The sequence below is a fragment of the Chionomys nivalis genome, chromosome 7, assembly GCF_950005125.1.
Source record: "Chionomys nivalis chromosome 7, mChiNiv1.1, whole genome shotgun sequence".
Lineage (NCBI taxonomy): Eukaryota > Metazoa > Chordata > Mammalia > Rodentia > Cricetidae > Chionomys > Chionomys nivalis.
Window position 1 is genome coordinate 58,533,429 of NC_080092.1, and position 24,076 is coordinate 58,557,504.

The following is a 24,076-nucleotide window of genomic DNA, read 5'->3' on the forward strand; positions in this document are numbered from 1 at the left end:
CTAACAATGATGGTTACATGTTCAAAGTCACAGGATAGCACTAAAGGGATGACTCAGTAGTTAAGAACCCCTGCCTCTCCCACATAAGTTCTGGGGTTATTTCAAAGTGGACACAGACATCATTAACTTAAGCAGAAATTCAGGGACACAATATTACAGACTGTAGAAATGAACTGTAGTGGTGCATTAATGTAAAAATTTAGTGGCCATCTGTTGGGAGTCAGAATTCTGTTTGTCTTATGTATGGGTTTAGCTCAGTGGTAGAAAATCAAGCAAGGCATTGTTTTCAGTCTCTAGCACCAAAGGGAGTAGAGAATCTACTCACTGAGAAACGTTAGGAATAGGATCCTACACTTCTGACCTCATTGCTCAAGCATCAACTTTATATAGTTTATGTGTTCTTTGTTAATTTCTATTTGGGATGTTCCATGAATGCCTTTGACAAATTTATAGGAATCTTATTAATATAAGCCTCCAAATTTGACAGATTATTTTAAAAATAGGTACTTTATCCTTTAATTGGATTTTCTGTATTTTGAGATTTTTTTGTTTGTTTGTTTGTTTGTTTGTTTGTTTTTTCGAGACAGGGTTTCTCTGTAGCTTTGGTGCCCGTCCCGGAACTAGCTCTTGTAGACCAGGCTGGCCTCGAACTCCCAGAGATCCGCCTGCCTCTGCCTCCCGAGTGCTGGGATTAAAGGCGTGCGCCACCACCGCCCGGCTGAGATTTTTTTTTTGCTTTTCTGTATAGTACAGAAATGGGAGAAAAGATAAAATTATCAACAGCTTAAGAACCCCCAACGACTTGTCTGTTAGCCCAGTGAAAATAACTTCATGGTAGTATTGGTTTGAATGGTCATTTAGAATTTGTTGAAATTGGAGTTTCATTTTTTTGGGATAGACGATCATACTGTGTAGCCTTTGCTGAAGTATATTTATAGGAAAAAATTAAAATACTCTTGTGTAAGTGACCTAAGTAAGACTGTAGCACAGAAAAACAAAACAAGCCAGCCACTGACTTTTACTTCTAACTCAGTCCGAAATGGCGAGCCTGCCTCCAGGAATCTCAGAATGAGACTGTGTGAGAGTTGTCTCCTCCCATCTTATATTCCTCTCTAGAGCTGGGATTCAAGGTGTGCACCACTATGGCCTGTTTTCTATAGCAAACTAGTGTGGCTACTGGGATTAAAGGTGTGTGCCATCACTACCTGGCTTGTAAAGACTGAGTGACTGTTTTACTTTCTGATCATTAGGCAAGCTTTATTTATTAAAATACAAATGAAATATCATTACACTAGGCAATTATGTTTATTTTGGTTGATTGTAGCTTCAAATTAGTATATACAAGGCTCTAAAAGCCGGGCGGTGGTGGCGCACGCCTTTAATCCCAGCACTTGGGAGGCAGAGGCAGGCGGATCTCTGTGAGTTCGAGACCAGCCTGGTCTACAGAGCTAGTTCCAGGACAGGCTCCAAAGCCACAGAGAAACCCTGTTTCGAAAAAAAACAAAACAAAAACAAACAAACAAAAAAAGGCTCTAAAAAATACAGTTGAGCTGAATTCTTATTTTTTTTCCCTCAGATCAACCAAGACAAGCTTATCTTTGGATGTATTAAATAAGTCAAGATTCAGAGACCAAAGATAACAATTCTAAAAGAAGTCATTTCTGATGTATGAAATAATATTGGGGTAGTAAATAATAATGATCTCCATCAGTAGGTAACAGTTCCTTTACTGGATTGCTGTTATCAGATTATTATAATTCTCTGCCCTTGGTAGTACCCTAAGGAGAAGGAAATTTTTGTCATATTTGGTATCAATAAAGTTGACTCAGGTCCTCTTTTTGGTGGTAGAGAAGTGTTGAAGACAGGTCTTGTTGTGTACTTAGGCTGGCCTCAAATTGTTATTCTGTTGCCTAAACCATGCTTGGATATATAGTATCTTGCTATACCAGATAGGTATCTGCCAGGGACTTGAAGGCTATAAACATACAGCTAAATTCAAACACTTGTAATTTATCTTTTAGATTTCTCGCTAATAACTGGTTGTGGTGATGCACATCTTTTATTCCATTATTCTTGAGGTTCAAGGCCTGCCTGGTTTGCATAGTTAATTTCAGGACAACCAGGGCTACACAGAGAGACCCTGTCCTCTTGTATCCCTCCCAAAAATCAAGATAAACAGCTTTGATTGTTTCTTTGATCTTGTGGGGAGAATGTAGTCTAAAATTCTCAGCCTCTATTTGCAGTAAACTTATGATTTTAGATATATATATATTTAATTTCTTCTAAATGTGGAGGGATATTTTTGTATTATGAGTCCATTAACAGACTATGCTTAATACATAATGAATGAAACTAGTTAGAAGATCTAGTCTGATGGTGCAAAATAACCTTTTTGTGTAGGCATGAGAAAAGTATACTTACTAAGCCGGGCGGTGGTGGCGCATGCCTTTAATCCCAGCACTCGGGAGGCAGAGGCAGGCGGATCTCTGTGAGTTCGAGGCCAGCCTGGTCTACAAAAGGGCTAGTTCCAGGACAGGAACCAAAAGCTACAGAGAAACCCTATCTCGGAAAAAAAAAAAAAGTATACTTACTATATTGCTTGCTTTTGTGCTAGTTCATTTCTTTTTATGAATAGTTTGGTGACCTCTCTATCTTCAGGGACTAATTCTTAGGGTTTTGTATCATAAGCTATTCTTACTCATTTAGGTGTTCATTTCAAAGCACTGCAAAAATGGTCACTCTGTCTTGTTAAACATGCCCTTGTAAGATGTCAAACAGTAAACATAAAGCAAGTTTAATAGAAATTAGAGCAAATGGTGATTGTGCCAACAAATGAGATGTGGGTTAGCATTCTGGCCTATCGATTTGTGTGTGATTTGAACTACTTTTTCTAGATGTTTAATCAAGTTTAATAAAATATGATGAAGGTTCTGTTTAGGAGACTTGAATACTCCACTAAGTATTGGCTGCCTGGTAAATACATACTTGGGTAGTGACAGTGAGGTGAGAAATAACATTTAGAAATGCAGATTTTTGCTATCTTTGATATTTGTAAACAGACTATTGTTCCACATAATTGGCTTTTATTCTTTAGCACATGTCTGTCTGTGTATGCACATGCACACATATGTGTCTCACCAGTGTGGCAGTCAAAGATAAACCAGCATCCTTCTACTAAGGATTGAACTTAAGTCATTAGGCTGGGCAGGAAGCCATCTTGACAACCCCAAAATTGATTTTACATAATCTGGATGATGCTTAAAAATTTGAAAATTTCAGTACCTTGTGCTGCATAGAGCTATACTATTGTTTGTCAGCCCTACCTTTATCCCAGCAGTAATCACTTCATATTTTTCAGATGTGGTAGAAGCATAACATTATTGTAAGTGATAAAAGTAGAGCTAAATACTGCATTCATTAAAGGTCGTATGTAAAATAATTTTTTCTTTTTCTTACAGAAATGGAATCTATATGGAATTTGCAGAAGCAAGGTAAGAATGGTTGACTATTTGAAATGTTAATACTAATCAAAAATCATGACATTTGTTTTAATGAGAATATTTGGAATCATGGCCTACCAAATGAACAGGCTTTGTATTTTGTATTGACTTAACTGATTGTAATCAAAGGGCAGTAGTTGCCATATCGATACTGCTAAGGCATTGTGTTTCACCTATATAAGGCTGAGGCTTTAAAGTTCAAGGCTATTCTGGGCTACAATGGAAGACTCTATTCCAGGGAAGGTGGAAATACTCTACTTGTTGAAATGTTTATTCTAGTCTGGTGTGAATTAGAAGAGGCTAAGAGTTTGAGACAGTTTCTCTATGTAGCCCTGACTGTCCTGGAACTTCGTAGAATAGGCTGCCTTGATCTGCCTGCCTCTGCCATCTGAGTGCTGGGATTAAAGGTGTACACCACCACACTTATCAAAGGCTAAGTTTTTTACTCAGAGCTCATGCTATATGAATATTTAATATATAGCCTTAGATATGACCCCCCCCCAACCCATTATAGCCCTTCCTGATGCCTTCCTGTTCCTTCCAAATATAAATGTTTCTAACTGAGAAAACCAACCATGTTTTTATCTATGATAGACAAAGGGATGATAGTCTAAGAATGAAATTCATTGTTTGATTTTTCAGTGTTAAAGGGACTTTGTCTGGAATCATGTTTGGTAATATAAACAAATAGCAAATTTACTTTTATCCTCTTTCCATAATCAAGATTTGACAAGGACAGGGACAGTGTACAATCTTCTTTGGTAGTTTGACTGGAAAAGTGATTACTGAGATTAGGTTTGGATATTTAGAATCCTGAATTCAATTCCCAGTAAGCACATGTTGGCTCAACCATGTAGTAGAATCTGATGCCCTTTTCTGGCATAAAGTCAATAGGGCACTCATTCTACATGTTAGGAACTTTTAGCTCACAGACCGGGAGTGATGAAATTCTTGGTTTCTGACATTGTTCTATCTCTCTGTTGTTTTCTTTTTCTCTTTGTTTTGAGACTATAATTAACATCATTTCCCCATTCTTCCCTCTATAAACATTCCCTTATGCCTCTCCTTGGTTGCTTTCAAATTTGGTCTCTTTTTGTTATTTTGTGTATTTTGTACATTTACACACTCATGATGTATACACACACATTCCTGGATATATAAATAACTACCTGCTTAGTTTGTATAGTGTTACTATATGTATATGTTTTCCAGACTGACTGTTTTGGTTTTGGATGATCAATTGGTGTCTCTTCCTTGGGGAAGACTATTTCTCAGTGCTCAAGTGATTTTAGCTGTCTGTAGTTCTTTGTGTAGGGGTGAGGCTCCTGGGCTTTCCTTGTTCACTTTAGCATGTCTCTTGTTTTTGTTAAGCTCATGTTTAGGCAGCCATGCTAGTGAGACTAAAGGTGTTACTTTTTACATTACTAGCAAATTCCCTGATCCTTTCCTCCCTATCTTCTGCAATGTTCCCTGACTTTAAATGCAGGAGTTGTTTTGTATGTGCATCTGTTAGGATTGGGTTCTACAATTCTCTCTCTCTCTCTTTTTTTTTTTTTTTTTTTTTTTTTTTTTTTTTTTTTTTTTTTTTGATTTTCGAAACAGTGTTTCTCCGTAGCTTTTGGTTCCTGTCCTGGAACTAGCTCTTGTAGACCAGGTTGGCCTCGAACTCACAGAGATCCGCCTGCCTCTGCCTCCCGAGTGCTGGGATTAAAGGCGTGCGCCACCACCGCCTGGCTGGGTTCTACAATTCTTTTTTTTTTTTTTTTTTTTTTTTCCTCCCTTCTTCCCTGAGTTTCTCTGTAACAGCTCTGGCTGTCCTGGACCTTGTTTTGGTTGGCCAGGCTGACCTCGAACTCAGAGGCCTGTCTCTGCCTCCTGAATGCTGGGATTAAAGGCATATGCCACCACCAGCCGGCACAACTCTGTATTTTGATTGGTTTTAGTTTTCTTTAATGGTCTCCATTTGTTGCAAAGAAAAGTTTCCTTGATGTGGGATGAGAACTAGGCTTACCTGTCAATATAAGAACAAATACTGCTTTCAGTGTAGTTAGGTTATGGTGGATTAGTAAAGTGGTGGTTGTGCTTTCTCATCCAGAATACATAATTTTGCTAGTCAGAGGTATTTGGTTAAGTTTCTAGTACCAGGAATTTTTCCCTCTTGTTGAGTGCTTCTTCAGTCTCATTAGAGACTTGGTTACTGCCAAGGTATGCGAGCCTCTGCTGCATCCTTAGGGTTATCTGGTGGGTATGGTTTGCAAATATCATAGCTGCTCTTTTTTGTTTCTTAGAATAGCCATCACCTCATGATTAGTAATGTCCTTATATGATCTCCTTAAAATAAACCTACCTAATTGTATTATAAAATGGCTACTGGCTATAGAAGTGAATGTTGTCTTCATGTCATGTTGCCTTTGGAGTTCCAGAAAAGACATTTTTATATTATCTCCTTGTTAAAGGTAGATTAATTCTTTTGGGGGAGTTTTTGTTTGTTTTGTGGTTGTTGTTTTCCCCAACACCAGGGTTTGTCCATGTAGCCCTGGCTATCCTTAAACTCAGGTGTACACCACCATTGCCCAGTTTAAGCTACGTTAATTCTTTTAGGGAGGGGGATTCAAGATAGTTTCTCTGTAGCCTTAGCTGTCCTGGAACTCTATAGACCAGGCTGGCCTCACAGAGATCCACCTGCCTCTGCCTGAGTGCTGGAATTAAAGGCATGTGCTAACACCACCCTACAATAGGTTAATTCTCTTTTTTGTTTGTTTTGGTTTTGGTTTTTGGAGACAGGGTTTCTCTAGCTTTGGAGCCTGTCCTGGAACTAGCTCTTGTAGACCAGGCTGGCCTCGAACTCACAGAGACTGCCTGCCTCTGCTTCCCAAGTGCTGAGATTAAAGGTGTGTGCCACCACCACCCATCTAATAGTTTAATTCTTAAACTGAGGAAAATTTAAGTATTTTTATACCTCTACGTTTGTATTAAATAATGAATCAAAGCTTTACAAGCCTTACTTGGAATATGGGTAAGGAATGAAGAACCCAGGACCTTGAGCATGTTAGGAAAGTACTGTGCTACTGAGCTATATCCCTTATTCCTAGTTTTATAACTTATACCTAGTTTAACCCCAGAACTCATAAAGTTTGTCCAAAAATTTGTCCTCTGCCCTTACTGCTTGGTAGAGGACAATGTTGTTGGGAATTGGTTGGGGGTGTTGAACAGCGACATTTTTAAATTGAGAAGAAACACTTGTGATAATACCAAAAGAAATGACCTTTAAATTTTATTTTAATCAGACATGTAGCAGTTTAAACGGTGATTGCTTATGATTTGTTTCCTGGTTAATTCCAGAACTTTATTTTTATTTTAATTAATTTACTTTTTTTTTCATTTTGCTTCTAGATCCCAAAAGGATAATCACTTACAATGAAGCCATGGATAGTCCAGATCAATGAAGGACCAGACTGCCTATTTGTAACCTTTCTGCAGCATTAGAGCCACCGTTCATGGACACAAGGCTTTTATGCTCCTAGATCTTCAACGCAGCAGAGGAACCATAAGTAGAATCACAGGATAATATATACAAATATATATATATACATATATATATATATATAGTTATTTAAAAAAAAGGCAACTGAGAGTAATTAGACTTCTTAAGGAATCAAATTTATTTCAAGAGACTACACATGGTTATTTAATCTCCGGTACCGAATAGTCTTTCCTTTATTTTGTTAGTTTTTGTTTTAAGTGTGAATGCAAGTGATTAATGAATACAGACTTAACAAGCGTGGTTCTAAAGTTCCTGCTGTCATCGACTTGGGCAACAAATGACCCACTGGAAAGGCAAATCCACTTACTAGGTATCTGTATCTTGTTGTGTGACTAAAGTGATACACTAATCACGGGGAACCCAGAGTGATGCAGCATTTCCCCTTCTCTGCCCTTGATCTTTTAGTTTTATTTTGAGCCCTGCGAGAATGCTGGATAAATGCCTTGAAGTTTGCAGGGGTGTTTTTTGTTGTTTGTTTTTTTGTTGTTGGTTTTTAAAATCTGATTTGCATGTCTTGCCAGTTGTGCAGCCTCTGTGGGGTGTTGGGGAAATAGTTCCTTTCCTTTATTTTTTGTGGGGGTGGGGTTGGGGGAGGGCATTGAAGTTCTACAATCCTGGAATAGTAGGTGGGTACATAGTTAACTTTGGTTATGTGTGTGACTTTTTAACAGCTGACAAATCCAAGAGTGTCATTTAAAGAAAGGTTGCAGAACAAGGAATTGGCTGATAAATTATCCATCATAATTGTGTAACTGGGAGCAAAAATATATTCTGCTTTTTGCTGTAGGTGCTCAGACTTGCTCTCTGTCACTAACACTAAGTGTGTACTCTTGTTTTTCATTGAACATCTAAGCGAAACATATATTTTTCTGTAAATTCTTTTAATTTCAGTTTCTCAGCAAAATCTAAAGGAAAAAAGTTCTTAAAAAAATGTTTTTAGCCAGTGAGGAGGTAATAAACACTGCTTGTAGAAGGCGTGTTTTCATGCAAATTCTACTTCTGAGCTTACTAGCTACTAATTATATCTTAATATATTTTATCATTAGAGCAAGATGGGGTTTTTTTTTGTTTTTTTTTTTTTTTAAGGAAAATAATGTGAAAATCTGGAAATTTTGTTTGGGGCAGAAAAGAGCATTAGCCCTGTCTTACTATCACATTACCATCCTGTTGCGCTGCAGCTTGTGTATAGCATGCTAAAAAAAGTGAGTGTGTGTGTATGTGTGTGTTGTGTGTGTGTGTATATTTTGTGTGTGTGTGTAGAAACTAAGGGTCCAATTTAAGACTGGGTGATGTTAGTGGCATAATAACAAGTTCTCTGGCCTGATGCATCACATCACACACATAGACACATACAGAGAAATCAGTGTATCCATGTTTGTCAAATACAAGTTAAAATAGCAGGGCATTTATAGAGTTGCAGTCTTCTAACAGGCAGACCGGATCCCCTAGACATGTTTGGGGGAGAAAGTACTTTTTACTCTATTTGTTTTCTAAGAAATGTCCAGTTTTGAGCGATTGTAGTATGGATGGATTTTCTGGTTTTGTTAATTATTTCAGGTTTTTAACAAATACTTCACGAAACAAGCTATTTGATTTACTGCAGAGAAAAATACTTTTTAGTCTGGATTTCTGCCCTGCTTAGATTTTTAAAAAGTATAAGCATGGATTGCCAATTCCACTTGATGTAAACAAAACTTTTTATACATAATATATATAATAACTTATTGTATCAGTCCAGGTTCAGAAACTTGTGATAGGCCAGTTTCAGATAGTTTCATTTCACCTGTAAACTGTATCACTTTTACTGATATTGTAATTTTCAAATGTATAATATGTTTACAGATGTGCCCTGCATTTAGTGCTTTGTTCTATTTTGAAATTTTTTTTTTTTTTTTCATTTTTTTGTTGTTGAGTCTCCTGCCTGCTTGCCAAAAGCTAGGATGCTTCAGGCCCATGTACAATTCAAAGTGCGGCATCCTTGAGCTTTAAAGCATTGAACAAACTGGAAAATGCAACACGCCACATACTGAACTGAAAAAAAGTCTGTGTTTGTTTTTTTTTTTGTTTTTTTTTTTAATAAAAATTTTCAAAAAGTTTTTAAAAAAAGGTTGATTAAAAAAAAAAAGAGGCTCCAGTTTGTTTTATAGGTTTTAAAGTTCTGCTGTGTGTTTAATTGCCTTGTGTAACCACTTGTCGCCTTAGGGCCAAATCCTTACCCCAGTCTTTTTTTAAATGTCATTTTGCTTGCCTGGAATTTTAAAGTTCTTCTGTTTCACAAATTACAAAACAACTTCCTTGGTTTGTGGCATACAAGGTTGAACATAATCATATGGAAAGAAAAATTCCAATTTCCTGAATTTGGCTTTTAAACTTAGAAGTAATACTTGCTACCTTTAAAAGCCTTCTCTTTCATAATTCCCTTTCCATATCTTTCAGGCCTCTGTTCAGAGTTCAGAGAAGCTAAAGAGAATGTATCCCTTCTCTGTTTGTCCAAAGGTTGAGAATCTCATTTCTAAATGAAACAATGCAACATTTCACTTTGATTTCTCCACTGAAATTTTCTTGATTAATATGATTAAGAGGTATATACAGTAATTATTAAATGTCTTTCACCTTTCTGGGATCCCTAGTGGCCCATCATATTAACTGTCAGTATTTTTTGGACATTGGGTTAATGGACTTAATTGCCTCGGTACAAGCAGGACTTTGGGACAGATCTCCTTTGTGCTGTTTGATACTTGTCTCAATATTTCTCCTTAGGTCCTCACACAATTCCTTACAGAGCACTTATTAAAAAAAAAGTCTTACAAGTTCATCTGTTTTCTGATTATTTTTGTGTAAGCTTCTAAAGAAACATCAGCTGTGATTCATTTAGCACATTTAAATAACAGTGTGTTGATGGTATAAAGAATTTTCTTTCAACTCAGAGTATTAGTACTGTAGCATAAACCAAATACAGTCTAGAGGGGATTTTTAACATCCCTCCATTTAAAAGACTGAAAAGTTGTGTGTGTGTGTGGATGTATGTATGTATGTTGGGGTGCTCGTGTGAGGGAAAGATGAAGATACTAAATTAGTAAATGAATGTGTAAGACATTATATTAGTATTCAGAGAATGAAACTTGTATTTATTTTGTGCCATTTGTTTTCATTAGACGGAATAAAGTCGGGTGGTTTAAATCCTTAAAGGGTAGTACTAGAAAAAATGGCACTAAGGATGAAATCATGACCTATTTTTTTAATAGCTAGGAAACTAATTATGGGTGATGATTTCTTTTTCAGTTTATCTTGATTGTGGGTTTTGCGTCACATACCACTCACTTTGTGTGAAATGTCTTGAATAATCTCCCTTCCCAACAAAAGACAGGGTGTATTTATCTTTTCTCTATTCACCCCCACTTCAACAACCTGAAGTTAATTGCATAGTGTTTCCTCTAACCTTAGTAATGAACCTTCACATCAATAAAGTGTGTTTATGGTGTCTGTAGTAGCCTGCCCTTCTCTGCTTTCTAGGAGGGATAGCCAATATCTAGAGACTTGTTAGTGAGAGCTTTCTGCTGTCCTCCATCTACTTTGTTAGTTACCACTCAGAATCTGCAAATTGTTCATAAATCAAACAAGTGCTATGATTTCTTTTTCTAAATGACAGTTTTTAGAGAATAGGCGTAGTAGTCATTCACAAACAAGGACACAGCAGCAGCAGTTTCACAGTTGGTTGTTAGGCTGTTTCCAATCCTCACCAAAAGTTTTTTCGTTTTGTTTTTGTTTGGTTGGTTTTTTTTGTTTGTTTTGGTGTGTAATGTGAACTTCTACCAGTTAAGACTTGGCTCAATTTAAAAAGCTGTCCATTGGGGTATGTAAGGGTGCCTCTCAAGTCACTTCTTGCTCAAATTGCTAAGGGTTTAATGCCACTCGACCATGTCTTCAAATGACACAATTCCTGTTTAACCAACTATTACAGTGTAATGAATCAAATACATGTGAAGGACAATATCCTGTTGATGTATGCCTGCCAGGGTGGAGTTTGATAGAACTATCTATAAGAAAAGGTGGGGTTTGCTTATTTTCTCCATACCCCAGTAGTTTGGAAAGTGCGCACAGGACAAGCCTAGAAGCATGAGTAGCTCCTTAAAGATGGCCAGAAGTATACAGGAGATTAGTTCTATAAATCAGTGTTTAGAAACACTTAGGTGTGTTAGAAGCAAGGTCGTTCTGTGTTGGTGTAAAAGAGTGATAAATCATTAATTCCATTCAAGTGCTGATTTACTGAGTAGAGAAAGAAAGGTCTTGGAAGCAATTATTAGATGCCAGCAGTAGTGTGAGAGCTTGGAGCTTTCTGTCAATAAAATGAATGCCCAACAAACCATCAGTAGTTTATTGCTTTTGTGTTACAAGGACTATCAAATAGTAAAGGCCTGGAAACTTAACAGACACCCTGAGCTGTAGTGGAATTGCTGGTTCAGACTATTTAGAAAACTTTCTTCTGTCCAGGGTTCTGAAGCCGTTTTATAACATTGTGTTGTTTTTTTAGTAGCCTTGTTATAAAAGCTACAAGTGGTTTTCCCCTAGTCTTTTACTTTTGCTGTAAATCAGTTGTAATCTACAGACCAAACCAGCTTACATCAACATTACAATAGCTTTCCACATATATCCCTTTTCCTCAGGTGCTAAACAAAGGCTCCAAAATGGATACTGCTTTAGTGACATCTGTTTTATTCTTAAAATGCACATTTCTTTTGCTAATTGTAAAGATTTGGTGTTAACAAAGTGGTTTTAATATGTAAATATGAACGAATACCTTAAGTTCTATTTGTCTATTGAGTCTTTGCATTTATCTTTTGTAGATACTTTTTTCACAATCTTGAATACATTTCATTAGGTATTGTTGCATCTTTAGAGTGAAAACAACTGTTTTGTCTTAGATTGCGCCTGCTGCTGCTGCTGCTATGGGAAACTGAAAATCAAGAATGTGATGCACTTTTTAACATTACTATATACCATAGGTTGCTTTAATACCTTTTCTCTGTAGCACAGCCACTAACAAGTGATGAGCAGAGTTTATAATTTCTTCAGGAGTGAGTCAGTCTGTAGTTTGTGTTGACCTATGAAGGGGACAGTAACTTAGGAAATAAACTTTTGGTTAATATTATACTGTTTGGCCTTAAAGTGTCTTCTACTACTGAAAATTGTTTAAACCTTAGCTTTGTTTCTATTATTCCCTCTCTTCTTCAAAGAATTGGGAAAGATTAAAGGAAGTAATTTTTCTTTTTTGTCAGTAAGCTGGCTTTTTTTAAAATTTGCATCAGTCAAGTAATGCTGCCCTGAACCAGTCATATTTAGTCTTAAGCTCCCAACTATTCTGCTTCTCTAGTGTATATTTCACTTAACAAAGGTAAACAAAGTATAAGAATGCTACTTGACAAAGGAAAAATCTTCTCAAGCACATAGTCAAACATGAAGGAGAAAAAAAAAACCCAAAAAGTCTGTAGGGGAGGGACACCAAATGAGGTGGAGGAATATGAGAAAGATGTGTGGTCCAAAGCTATCTGGTTATATTTTGATGTTGCCAATATTACAGAGCCAAAATTTTAATTTGCTTACTTAATATATTTGTTGGCCAGAGATCTATTTTTCTATCGGTGTGCCTTGCATGTATATTAACTTTGGAAAGGCCATGTAGTGATGCCTGAGATGCTGATGGTTCTTACCACCTCACTGATTTTTTATGCAGTTGAAATGCTCATTCTATTGCCCAACTGGTGCTCTCTGTTTAAAGTCATAGATCTTGTCAAACTGGAACTCTTTTATAAACTGGGGAAGTGACTTGCTTTTCAGTAGTTTCTCTTCCCTCACAACCTTCCCCCCTTTTTTTAAGTCTGTTAGTGGCTGGTCTGTAGTGGGAAATAGTAAAAAGGATTCTTTACTACCTACCCCACCCCCAGCACCACCTTCAAGTAATGTGATGACACCATTTCTTTGTGCTCTTTGAAAGTTTCAGCTTGCTGTCTCCTTAGTGTTATGAAAGGTGTTATTAAAAGCATTGTTTTCAAAATACAGGAAGATGATGGGAGTCCACATTAATTGGGGATTCTTAGTGAGCTTTGATCCAAAATTTTTGGCTCTTTTAAACAACAAAAATTATTATTGTTAAAGCACCTTGCTTAGAAAATTTAGATATTCATGTCTGCAACAATTGTCTCAATAATAAACTGTGCAATTCTTGTCATTAAAAAACAAAAACAGATCTGAAGTCTCCCTAATGTGACTTGTTAGTTTCTGTATTTCCTGCCAGTGTAAATGTGAAAAGCTTTGCTTGCATTACGTTTTAGAAATGCATTTTGCACACTCAGTTTTGCCGAAGCTCCGTGAAAAGGTTAGATCTAAGTAGATGAATAAAGCTATGCACATGTTTTGAAAGTTTAATTTGTGTGTCATTACCAAAAGTCATTATTTTGCTGTTCTTAGCTTTACCATCTTTGGAAACATGTTCAGAGTTCTGGACTAGCTCATCAATTCTGGACTAGTTCATCAGTGGAAGTAAAGGGAGGAAAACTGGCACCCGTTGAATAAAGTTCAGTTGAAATGAGAGCTTGACTTGCATCTATTAAAGGGCTTTTCTTGAAACAGGGCAGTTGTATCGGCTTTATAAACCATTGGATCCAGTGCTCTTAGTGAAATTTTGAATATGAAAAAGAAATGGAAAGTCAATCAAGCTGAAATGAAGGAAAAAACTTTGCCATACGAAGCTCTGTGACAATGTTATATTTTAAAGCTGGTTTAAAGGTAGGATAGCCCCCCCCCCTTTAACCTTTATTCTAGCATAAATTGGACTGGATAGTTTATCAAAATGATTCAGTTGTTAAAGTTTTTTTTTTTTTAAATGCCAAGCTGATGAGAACAAGTTTAGAAATTGGGCACGGTAGGTCCATTCAGTGCAGTTGCATGAACTAGGTAGCTTCACTTGACAGGAAGTGTGCACTTACTAAGGTTGTACAGATGTGCTAGCCAGACCTTGTTATCCATCTTTTAACAGATAATTTCTATAATTTCCGTAGGGCATTTATTTGTAGGAGAGTTGGGTAGAAGATACTGCCAATGGTGTTTTCCCCAGGCTCCTACATATGAGATACTTCATTTCATAGCTTTGTCTATATCTAAAAGAGGATTTACTTCTCTTCTTGGTGTGTGTTGTTGACTTTGAAAAGACAGCAAAACTTCTCATAGTGGAAGTTAATAACTAAATAGTAAGATGTCCAAAATGTGGTCTATAATGCATAGCCTTAAAAACACAGGTAGTAGCAAACAGCATGGATGGCTTTCAGTACTCTTTAGCATCTGTCAATAGTTCATTTAAATCCAGTCTTAGAGCATACTGGTAGCTAGGTTTTGTGGTGCACACGTGTAATCCTGGCGACCAGAAGGCTGAAGCAGGACAATTACGAGTTCAAAGCCAGACTGGCCTGCATAGTGACAACATAGCAAATGTATTGGAGAAGTATAATCTCTGTATTGTGTGCACAGACATTTACTTAGGAGCTGGGTTGCCTTTAATTTTGGGAAAGAATAATTAGTAAATTACAGTTACGTTAGATGTTTGCCCTTCTCCCTCTGAAAATTTTTTCAGTATTTGCCCAGTTTAAAAAATAAAAGTAGGTATTTTCTAGATAGATGAACAGTGGCCAGAAATTTACTGTTTTGCTAAATAACTAACTGCTTAGGTATTTACTAAAGCTGTTGCTGTTAATGGATTTCAAGGAAGTATCAGTTACATGATGATCTTCCTTTATCAATGTCTTACTTAATGTTCAGTGTTTTAAAAATACAAAATTACACTCTACAACCATACTCAGATTTACTTATTTTATGAGAAAAACTTGAGAGATTTGTAGATCAAATAAGACAATAAGTGTACATTGTTGAATAAAAAAATTTCAAGTTTTTGAGGTGTTTGTGTTAATTTTTTGTGTGTACTTTAATTTTTTAATTCTTCACTGGAAGCTTAAGATGGTGACATTGACAATTTTCAAAGGTTGATTGTGCAAGGAACACAGTATGTCTCTTTTCTTGTGGCACAGTCTTGCTATATAGTTCTGAATGTCCTGGAACTCACTATGTAGACCAGACTGGCCTCAAGCTCACAGATGATCTCTGCCTCCCAAGAGCTCAGATTTAAGGTGTGACTTTGCCCATCTTTTTCTCTGAATAATCTTTGAGGTGTCTTACTGCCTTCCAGAGAGTGTTGTTTTTTTTAATAACTTTAAAGGATTTTTAATGGGCGTGGTGAGGTGTATATATAGGTGCCTGCGGAGACTAGAGACACAGATCTCTGGATCTGGATTTAAGTCTGAACCACCTCAAGTGGGTGCTGGAAACCAAGGATCCTCTGCAAAAGCAGCACAGCACTCTTCTTAACCAAAATTTCTTAATGGAGATAGGGATGAAATATCAGAGTGATAGTATGCGTTATTTGATATAGGAATATTGTCCTTGCCCTGGCAAATAATTGACAAGTACTTACAAGGGTATTTTGATGGTTTTTCTGTGTAGCTCTGTCTATCATAAAACAAGCACTATAGACCAGACTGACTTCAATTGAACTCAGTCCTCCTTCCTCTGCCTTTAGAGTACTGGGACTAAAGTTGTGCACCACCACTACCTGGGCTGGGAATTTAGGGTTTTATTAAGACTATCTTTAAAATGTCAGCCACAAGAGGGATTTGTGTGTGGTAGTTGATTCAGTCTCTCTGAGGCTGGTTTTTGATTTTTTTAATGACATTTATTATTGATTTTAGTAGCTAACATTTGGAAGCATTGTCTGAGTAGAACATAAAGCCTAGAGTGCTTATCAAGGTTTCATACTTGAGGAAATCTGGGACTTTTAATCCACTATTGTTGGATACGGCGAATTGACTGGATCTGGAAAGTCTGGGCATGAGATCCCCATTCTCTCCAGTGTTTGTAGTCTCCTCCATGATGGTCACATTCCAAGATGTACTGGTAACCACGATATCCAGGATACTGGTAGCAAACCCAGCTAGAAAATTTCAAAGCATATTATTACATTATTAAATGTGGTTAAGAACCTGACATAGACCCCCAAACTGGTACTGGGTTTCAGGGTGGGAGTATTAGAAAACATGTCATTTTTGTTTACTGAGTGTAGTATGACTACAAAGGATTGGCTTTAATTGTGAAAAATTTGGTTGTCTATAAAAGCTTTTACAGAGGTACTTAGTGGAAGAAAGCAGAACAAGCAGTAGCTGGAGAAAGAATTCCAGCAGCATTATGCCAGTAGTTAGGGTGCCAGTGTATGGAATCGAGTAAACCCTTGGCCTCTTAACATTCACATGTACTTACGCCCCACATTGTATCTTCATGGAACCAACTTCATTGTTAAACCAACCCATGGCTTGCAAGGAAGGGTAGTCATCACAGATCTCCCACTGGCGTCCAATAAAATTCTCTTTCTCAAAGATGGTAATCTTAGACTCTTTATGATTCTATAACCCAGAACGCAAAACCTTAGTTATTCTATTGCTATTTTTTTCTAAAAATTGAAACACTTTCTGGCCTACAGGCAAAATCTACCGCTATGATTTTTTAACTTAACCAATATAAGACTGTAAAATAGCTGGTTCTGGTGGTGAATGGCAGTAGTATTTTTGAAGGAGGAAGAGGCCGAAGGATCACGAGTTTGAGGCCAGCTTGGGCTACACATTTAAAAAGTGTAAAATAAACTGGGCAGTGGTGGCGCACGCCTTTAATCCCAGCACTTGGAAGGCAGAGGCAGGCGGATCTCTGAGTTCGAGACCAGCCTGGTCTACAAGAGCTAGTTCCAGGACAGGCTCCAAAACCACTGAGAAACCCTGTCTTGAAAAACCAAAACTAAAAAGTGTAAAAGATGCATTAAATAATAGTCACCTGTTTTTTGGTACTGCTGTCCATAATCTAATCCAGGGCCTCACCCATGCTGTACAATTGTTTATCTACAGCCCCAGCAAGATCTCACTGTGTATAAAACACTGTTGAGTACCTGTGTGCTTGCATTTTTTTGTTGTTGTTTTTTCGAGACAGGGTTTCTCTAGCTTTGGTGCTAGCTCTTGTAGACCAGGCTGGCCTCGAACTCCCAGAGATCCGCCTGCCTCTGTCTCCCGAGTGCTGGGATTAAAGGCGTGCGCCACCACCGCCCGGCCGCATTTTTGTTTCTAGTAACCTCCCCAATAAAGTACATGGTTTAGGTTCAGAGTTATTCATATCTAACTTCATGAGAAGAATCAAAAGAATGTTTTTAAAAGCTAGCCCAGAAAAATGTCACTCCCAATATCGGGACCATTTTCTGCCCTTAGAAATCTAATTGGTGGGGAGGTTTTGGTGCACGCTTTTAATCCCAGCACTCGGGATGCAGATGCAAGTGGATCTCTGAGTTCGAAGCCAGCCTGGTCTACAAGAGTTAGTTCCAGGACAGTCAGAACTGTTACACAAAGAAACCCTGTCTCCTAATTGTTGGTCTGTTTCTCCTTAAACTTAAAAAAACAATATTCAAGACTGTCTTCAAGTTTTCTGGGTGCTACAAGTATGTGCACTACCATGCCCAGCTCTCTGAGACTAAGTGCAGCCTGATGGAGGCATTTACTTCCAGCTGAGGTCACCATGTTGGAGGGGAAGCATGTGGAGACTGGGCACTGAAGCAGGCAGTAGCTTCGCTGCACACCCTATTCCTGTACTAAAATGATTTTATTTATTTATTTTTTGGACAGCTGCTGTGATCTGCCTTTGACATTTCTAAATACATATTTCTACCACTTTGCTCTCTGTCTGGCATGAGCTGAAAGAAAACTGTACTTAAGTCATGTCAGATACTTATGTCAATACTGAGAAAATGGCAACAGAAAAGTATTTTCAAAATTAGAAAAGATGACCAAGTTTGGCCAGTTCAACTATATCCTAAATGAGAGTTTAATGGAAAACTGGATATTTAAGGAACTGAAAGAATGATTTGGTGCCTACGTTTAAAGAAGGAAATTACTCATTTTAAATGTGGCCAAGTAGTGCAAGAAGTAATTACAGTCCTCAGAAACAGATTAGGAGTGTTTCTTCCCCATTTGCACATAGTATATCTCACAAGAATGTTACGTCGTTTTAAAAATATACTTGTTTTATTTTCAGATTCAGTTTAGAATGCAGCCTGATCCGTTGTTAAATAGTGCCTGATGTTAAAGTTTTTTTAAAAAAAAACATGTTTATTTAACTTTATTTTATGTGCTTTGGTATGAAGGTGTCAGATCCCCTGGAACTGGAATTACAGTTGTGAGCTGCCATGTGGGTGCTGGGAATTGAACCTGGGTCCTCTGAAAGAAGCAGTCAGTACTCTTAACCACTGAGCCATCTCTCCAGCCCCATGGTGTTAAAATTTTACTTATCGCCAGGTGGTGGTGGCGCACGCCTTTAATCCCAGCACTCTTGGGAGGCAGAGTCAGGGGGATCTCTGTGAGTTCAAGGCCAACTTGGTCTATGAGCGAGTTCCAGGACAGGCTCCAAAAGCTACAGAGAAACCCTGTCTTGAAAAACAAAACAAAGCCTGGCGGTGGTGGCGCATGCCTTTAATCCCAGCACTCGGGAGGCAGAGGCAGGCAGATCTCTGTGAGTTCGAGGCCAGCCTGGTCTACAAGAGCTAGTTCCAGGACAGGAACCAAAAGCTATGGAGAAACCCTGTCTCAAATCCAAAAAAAAAAAAAAAAGTCCCTTTTTTAGCATAAAGAGGGAAATCAAGTCATAGATTTAAAGGAAGGGAACAGTGTTACTCGTTACTTTCATCCTTCCTGTTACATTCAACATAATCAACAGAAGCAAACAAATGTCAGTCCGACCTCATCTTTTACCCCACTCACATGCAAAAAAAAAAGTCAAAATTTGAGACTCACCGCTGAACAGATAGGGCGGAAGGACATGAGACGCTCAATGTGATAGGCATTGCTCCCACTCCAGGCATCCCATCGAGGGTATTCCCCTCTCTCCAGGATAAACTGTTGTCCACAGAAGCTGGTATGTTCATAACCAATCCAGCTGCCAAAGATAGGTAATGGTATATGGCCTTGAAGAGAAGGTCTCTCTTGTTAGATGAGTTCATAGTGGAATAAAATATCAAGTCAGTCACAAAGCCCTAGGTAATGAATGCTCCTAACTTTGATCAAACAGTTTTGTAAATGTATTTTGAAATTACTCACTGAAGATTCTCTTTACCTAGCAATGTGTATTTTAACAAAGCTGTTTCCATTCTAATGACCTGGACTTAAGATTGATGATGACTCATTGACCATTTCTTTGGCTCTAGATCTTGTAAGCCTTTTCCTAAGAGCAAAAGCATGATGGGATGGGTATCTGTACTTGTTTCTTTGTTACTTTAAGGGTTCTTCCTTTTGCTTTCCATACTTTTACCTGAATGGAGCATTCTAGTTAAGCTGTTAACCACTGAATCTTATATATTGAAGATGTCTTAAAGTGTTTTCTGTTTTGGTACCGAGCAGCTTGTGGAAGCTTGGTCACATCAAAGCCACTTCTTCATGGACCAACAGTACTAGTATAGGTTCACACCTAGGCCTGCTAGAGAATCTCTCACCAAGATTGACAATCGAGATTTCTGGAACACTGAGAACTAACGTGTTTCTAGATCCTTGGGATTCCATTCCTTTAATAGAGAAATTAACTAACAGTGTCTGCTCTGGGACAATACATCTGTGTCATAAAATCTCTCACTCGACCAGGTGGTAGTGGCGGTGCTCGCTTTTAATCCCAGCATTTGGGAGGCAGAGGCAGGCGGATCTCTGTGAGTTTGAGGCCAGCCTGGTCTACAAGAGCTAGTTCCGGGACAGGCTCCAAAGCTACGGAGAAACCCTATCTCAAAAAAACAAACATACAAAAAAACTCTGTCGTTCACAAGAATTTCCCTTCAAGTCAGGTGGTGGTGGTGGTGCATGCCTTTAATCCCAGTACTCTGGAGGCAGAGGTAGGCAGAGGCCAGAGCTAGTTCCAGGACAGTCAAGAATACACAAAGAAACCCTGTCTCAAAAAAATCAAAAGGAAGAAAGAATAATTCCCTTCTCCCTATTTTCTATGGGCAAGATAAACAGGCTTCTGTGCCTGTTCTGAAGGAATCGAAAGGCATGGCCTGTGCACTTCCAAAGCACAGATTCAATTACTGTCATTGTCTTGCCCTGATGCAAGTATATTACCAAGATATGAACATCATCATTCCTAGCTTTGAGTTACTTAATTAAGCATGGACCAATTTCCTTTAGGAAATAAGATGCCTCTAAGAAGTGCTTAACTTCTGGGGAACAATTTCCTATATCCTTACTCATGGCATCATGTCTAAAGAGAATTGAAAAAGGCCTGTCAGCTCTGCTGGTGCCCATACTCACGCGCCACACTCCACCTTGAGGGATCGGACATTATCAAAACTACGCTCGGAGACATTTGGGCAGGAACTGGTGAACTCCATCCTCTTGCCCTGGAAGTTTTCCTGATCATAGATGGTTATCTGAAATAGATTGAAATGGAACAAGAAAGAGAACCAGGTATACTAATAAGAAAAGAGGTGCAAGTTAAGAGCTTGTATTTATCCTGTAATTTTTTTCCTTTGGGTTTTTCGAGACAGGGTTTCTCTGTAGCTTTGGAGCCTGTCCTGGAACTAGCTCTTGTACACCAGGCTGGCCTCAAACTCACAGAGATCTGCTTGCCTCTGCCTCCCGAGTGCTGGGATTAAAGGTGTGTGCACCACCACCCAGCTATCCTGTACTTTTTTTTATCACTAGCCACAGTCTAGAATACCTGATAAGGTCAGTATAGACAAGGCAAAAAGGGGTTCGAATAAGGCCCGCTGCTCAGTGACATGTTCAGGCAGTCTATGAGAAGAAGGGTCTTTCAGGGGTAATGGAGAGCTCAATTGACCAGACCAAGGTCTTGTGAGCTCTTGATTCCACCAAGTGTCCTGCACCCTTAGGACCCAGAGGCCAGGATTCTGGGACTCCCTAAAAGTACCCTGAGGATTATTTCTTTGCTTCTAAAGTATAAAGGGGTTGTTATAAATCTTTTGTCTTTTCAACTAGAACTTGCTTCCTTACCTGGCAAGCTCCCAAAACTGTGAACTTGCCTCAGAGCTGTCCGATGAGGAAAGGATCAAGTGTTAGGGAAACAGTGAGAGGCCTGGGATCTGGCACTTCAGCTCAACCTCAGACTGAGTAGGGAGGCCTGAATCCCATGGCTTGTTTGGGATCTAACGGCAAGTCTGAATTGGCCAAGACAAGTACCATCTCCCACCCATCATGGACATCCAGTGGCACCTATCCTGGAAGCCTTCCAACAGAGTCTGGGTGTTGAATGGGCCTTCCTCCTCCAGAACAGGTTTTTGTTGGATGGGCACTGTCAGGGAGCAAGCACGACCTGGTAGCTACCATGTGGCAGCACCTCAGCCCTGCCTGTTGGATCTTTCCATTTTCCATGTTATTGGATCAGCTTACCTTCCATGGCCCCAAGGACCCTGGCATGGGGTTGGTCTGAGCCATCTTGGTGGTTGGAAGAGTTTCTGGAAGATATAACATCAATGATAAGACTTTCAGGATGGGGGTAGTGAGGTAAGAAGGCACAAGAAAAAGGAAAAGAGGCTTGAAGTCCCAGATTTTTTTTAGGATTCTGGTTCTGGTGCTATTACCCAAACCTCAGGTTTTCCAACAACAAACCTTTTACATGTAGTCACTGTAAAAATTATACCAGGAATGCAAAGGCATTTGGACCTCTTGATAAATGTACCTTCTGACCTTCTGCTTGCCTTCAGAAACAACACTGTCTGGGTCTAACGTATCCTAATATCAACTTTCTGACGAATGTCTAGATTCCATATATCTAGTCATTCAGGCAGTAGGGTCAGAATTCCCCACCTTACCTGCCCCAATTAAAAGGCAACCTCTATTTGAATCTTTTGTGGTCTTCCAAGCACCAAAATTGACCTATTATTCTGCATGTTCATCTTCCTCTGTCTCCTATACCTGTTTAGACCTTTCTGTCTTCTCCAGTCTGCAGATTATGACTTCTCCCTCACTTCCCAGAACTTCTCACAATACTCATCTGTGTTGCTTTTGACTCTATACTGGGTGAGCATCTCAATAGCAGAGCTGGCAATTCCTGGGTGATTGATATAGCACCATGCCAAAGCTGTGGAGCCTCCAAATAAGCCGCATCTCCTACCCATTACACCTCCCTGTGCCCAGAGGGAAGCGGTTATTGCCATATAGGTGACTCTTCAAGGTAGCAACTGAAGCTGTCCACTGACCAAAGTTCCCCACTTCTCCCCACCTTCAAAGGCTCTAACCTCTAGGCAGGAGACAACTGGTTCTTCCTCAAAGCTACCGTGAAAGCCTTACTCACCCAGCTCCCTCTGCACAGTCTGGGTCTCCATCTGTTCCCGCGTCCTCTATGAATCCTCTCTTTATAGTCCTGCAGCCGGTGTCCAATGGCTCTGTCAGCACTCTGTTTTCCCTCTCTCTTTGTCTCTCCTGATCCCCAGAGCTTTAGTGGTTCAGTCTACTGGGTGGGGGTGTGTCCCTCCGAGCTTTGTTTAGGGTTACAGAAGTGCAGAGACCCTGCTTTTGGGCAGAACTGGCTGTCCAGGGAGGTCTTCTCTGAGCAGTCGGGAGTTGAGGACAGAAGCACTCTGTAGTGAATGTTTGTCCCTATACTATTCTGCCTAGGTTCTCCCTAAGATCTTGATAGGTTCTACCAAACACACAAAAATGCACCACATACGCCGGGCGGTGGTGGCGCACGCCTTTAATCCCAGCACTTGGGAGGCAGAGGCAGGCGGATCTTTGTGAGTTCGAGACCAGCCTGGTCTACAAGAGCTAGTACCAGGACAGGCTCCAAAACCACAGAGAAACCCTGTCTCAAAAAACCAAAAAAAAAAAAAAAAAAAAAAAAAGGACCACATATATTTTTCCATAAATATGAATGTAAAGCTGGATGTGGTGGCACACATCTTTAATCCCAGCACTTGGGAGGCAGAGGCAGGCGGATCTCTGAGTTTCGAGGCTAGGCTGGAGTTCCAGAACAGCCAGGGCTGCATAGTGAGACCCCGACTCAAAAAAATAAGATAAAATAAGTAAATAAAGTGAAAGTATTCTTACAAAACTAAACACTGAAGCCAGACGATGGTGGTGGCGCACGCCTTTAATCCCAGCACTTGGGAAGCAGAGGCAGACGGATCTCTGAGTTTGAGGCCATCCTGGTCCACAAGAGCTAGTTAGGACTGTTACACAGAGAAAGCCTATCTCAAAAGAAGGGAAGGAAGGAAAGAAGGAAGGAAGGAAGGAAGGAAGGAAGGAAGGAAGGAAGGAAGGAAGGAAGGAAGGAAGGAAGGAAGGAAGGAAGGAAAAGCTCAGCACATGAACAACTATTGCATGAGAGATTGTGGGGTCAGCAAGCAAGCCGTTGCCATGTTCACCAAGTGGTTCCTAGCGTTACAGGCAGCCTAAGCTGCCATCCTCAACCTGAGCACACACATTTTCTTCTATCACCTTATGTCCCAGAAACTTGAGAATTTTGAGGTCTCTTGTTATAATTACCAAGCTTTCAAAATAACCTAATATGGGGGTTTGAGAAGCTGTTGTTTCTTTTACAGTGCTGGGAATCAAACCCAGGGCCTCAGACTAGCACTTGACCCTGAGCCACACCTCCAGCCTCCCTGTGTGACGCTTCACAGAGGTGTGGCACATTCCTTCTTCTCCCTCCTTGTCTGAGACTCTGCCTTGCCTGTCCTGCTTTAAACACGATATGGAAGCTCCAGGTCCCAGTCCCATTTCTTTCTGGGGAAGTTTGAGCACAGGCTATCCAAGGAGTAGAAATATATGAAACCAGCTTGCAATCTTGTCCCAGACGAGGCATCACAATTTCCTGTCCATCCTTAATGACTATGGTATATAGAACGTTGACCGTCCCAGGCTGGGAATCACAATTTCCCGTTCCTCCTTAGTGACTATAACAT

General features: G+C 39.3%; 2 protein-coding genes across 3 annotated transcripts in view; one reads left to right on the top strand and one right to left on the bottom strand.

The window, feature by feature from the left end:
- Nufip2 (nuclear FMR1 interacting protein 2) overlaps positions 1-14,982 on the top strand; it is a 29,806-nt gene extending 14,824 nt beyond the window's left edge. Inside the window, exons 3-4 of the mRNA XM_057774179.1 lie at positions 3,459-3,491; positions 6,894-14,982. Of these exons, the coding sequence (XP_057630162.1) occupies positions 3,459-3,491; positions 6,894-6,946 (86 nt within the window). The 3' untranslated portion in view covers positions 6,947-14,982. The remainder of the gene's footprint in view (positions 1-3,458; positions 3,492-6,893) is intronic.
- Positions 14,983-15,930: 948 nt separating this feature from the next.
- Cryba1 (crystallin beta A1) lies at positions 15,931-22,495 on the bottom strand. Of its 2 annotated transcripts, XM_057776260.1 has the most exons (6): positions 22,465-22,495; positions 21,561-21,625; positions 20,463-20,581; positions 18,966-19,107; positions 16,402-16,544; positions 15,931-16,078 (listed from the first exon to the last, which is right to left on the bottom strand). In XM_057776260.1, the coding sequence occupies exons 1-6, from the start codon at positions 22,493-22,495 to the stop codon at positions 15,931-15,933; spliced, it is 648 nt and encodes a 215-aa protein (XP_057632243.1). The 2 variants fall into 2 exon arrangements, with proteins under 2 accessions (XP_057632243.1, XP_057632244.1); XM_057776261.1 differs by lacking the exons at positions 15,931-16,078; positions 18,966-19,107 and having other exon boundaries at positions 16,418-16,544.
- Positions 22,496-24,076: the final 1,581 nt, after the last annotated feature.

Coding starts and splice junctions, on each gene's coding strand:
- Cryba1 (XM_057776260.1), bottom strand. CDS start 22,495: ATGGAGACCCAGACTGTGCAGAGGGAGCTGG. Junction 20,582..21,560: donor GGTCCTTGGGGCCATGGAAG/GTAAGCTGATCC, acceptor AATCTATTTCAG/ATAACCATCTATGATCAGGA. Junction 19,108..20,462: donor CTCAAGGTGGAGTGTGGCGC/GTGAGTATGGGC, acceptor TATCTTTGGCAG/CTGGATTGGTTATGAACATA.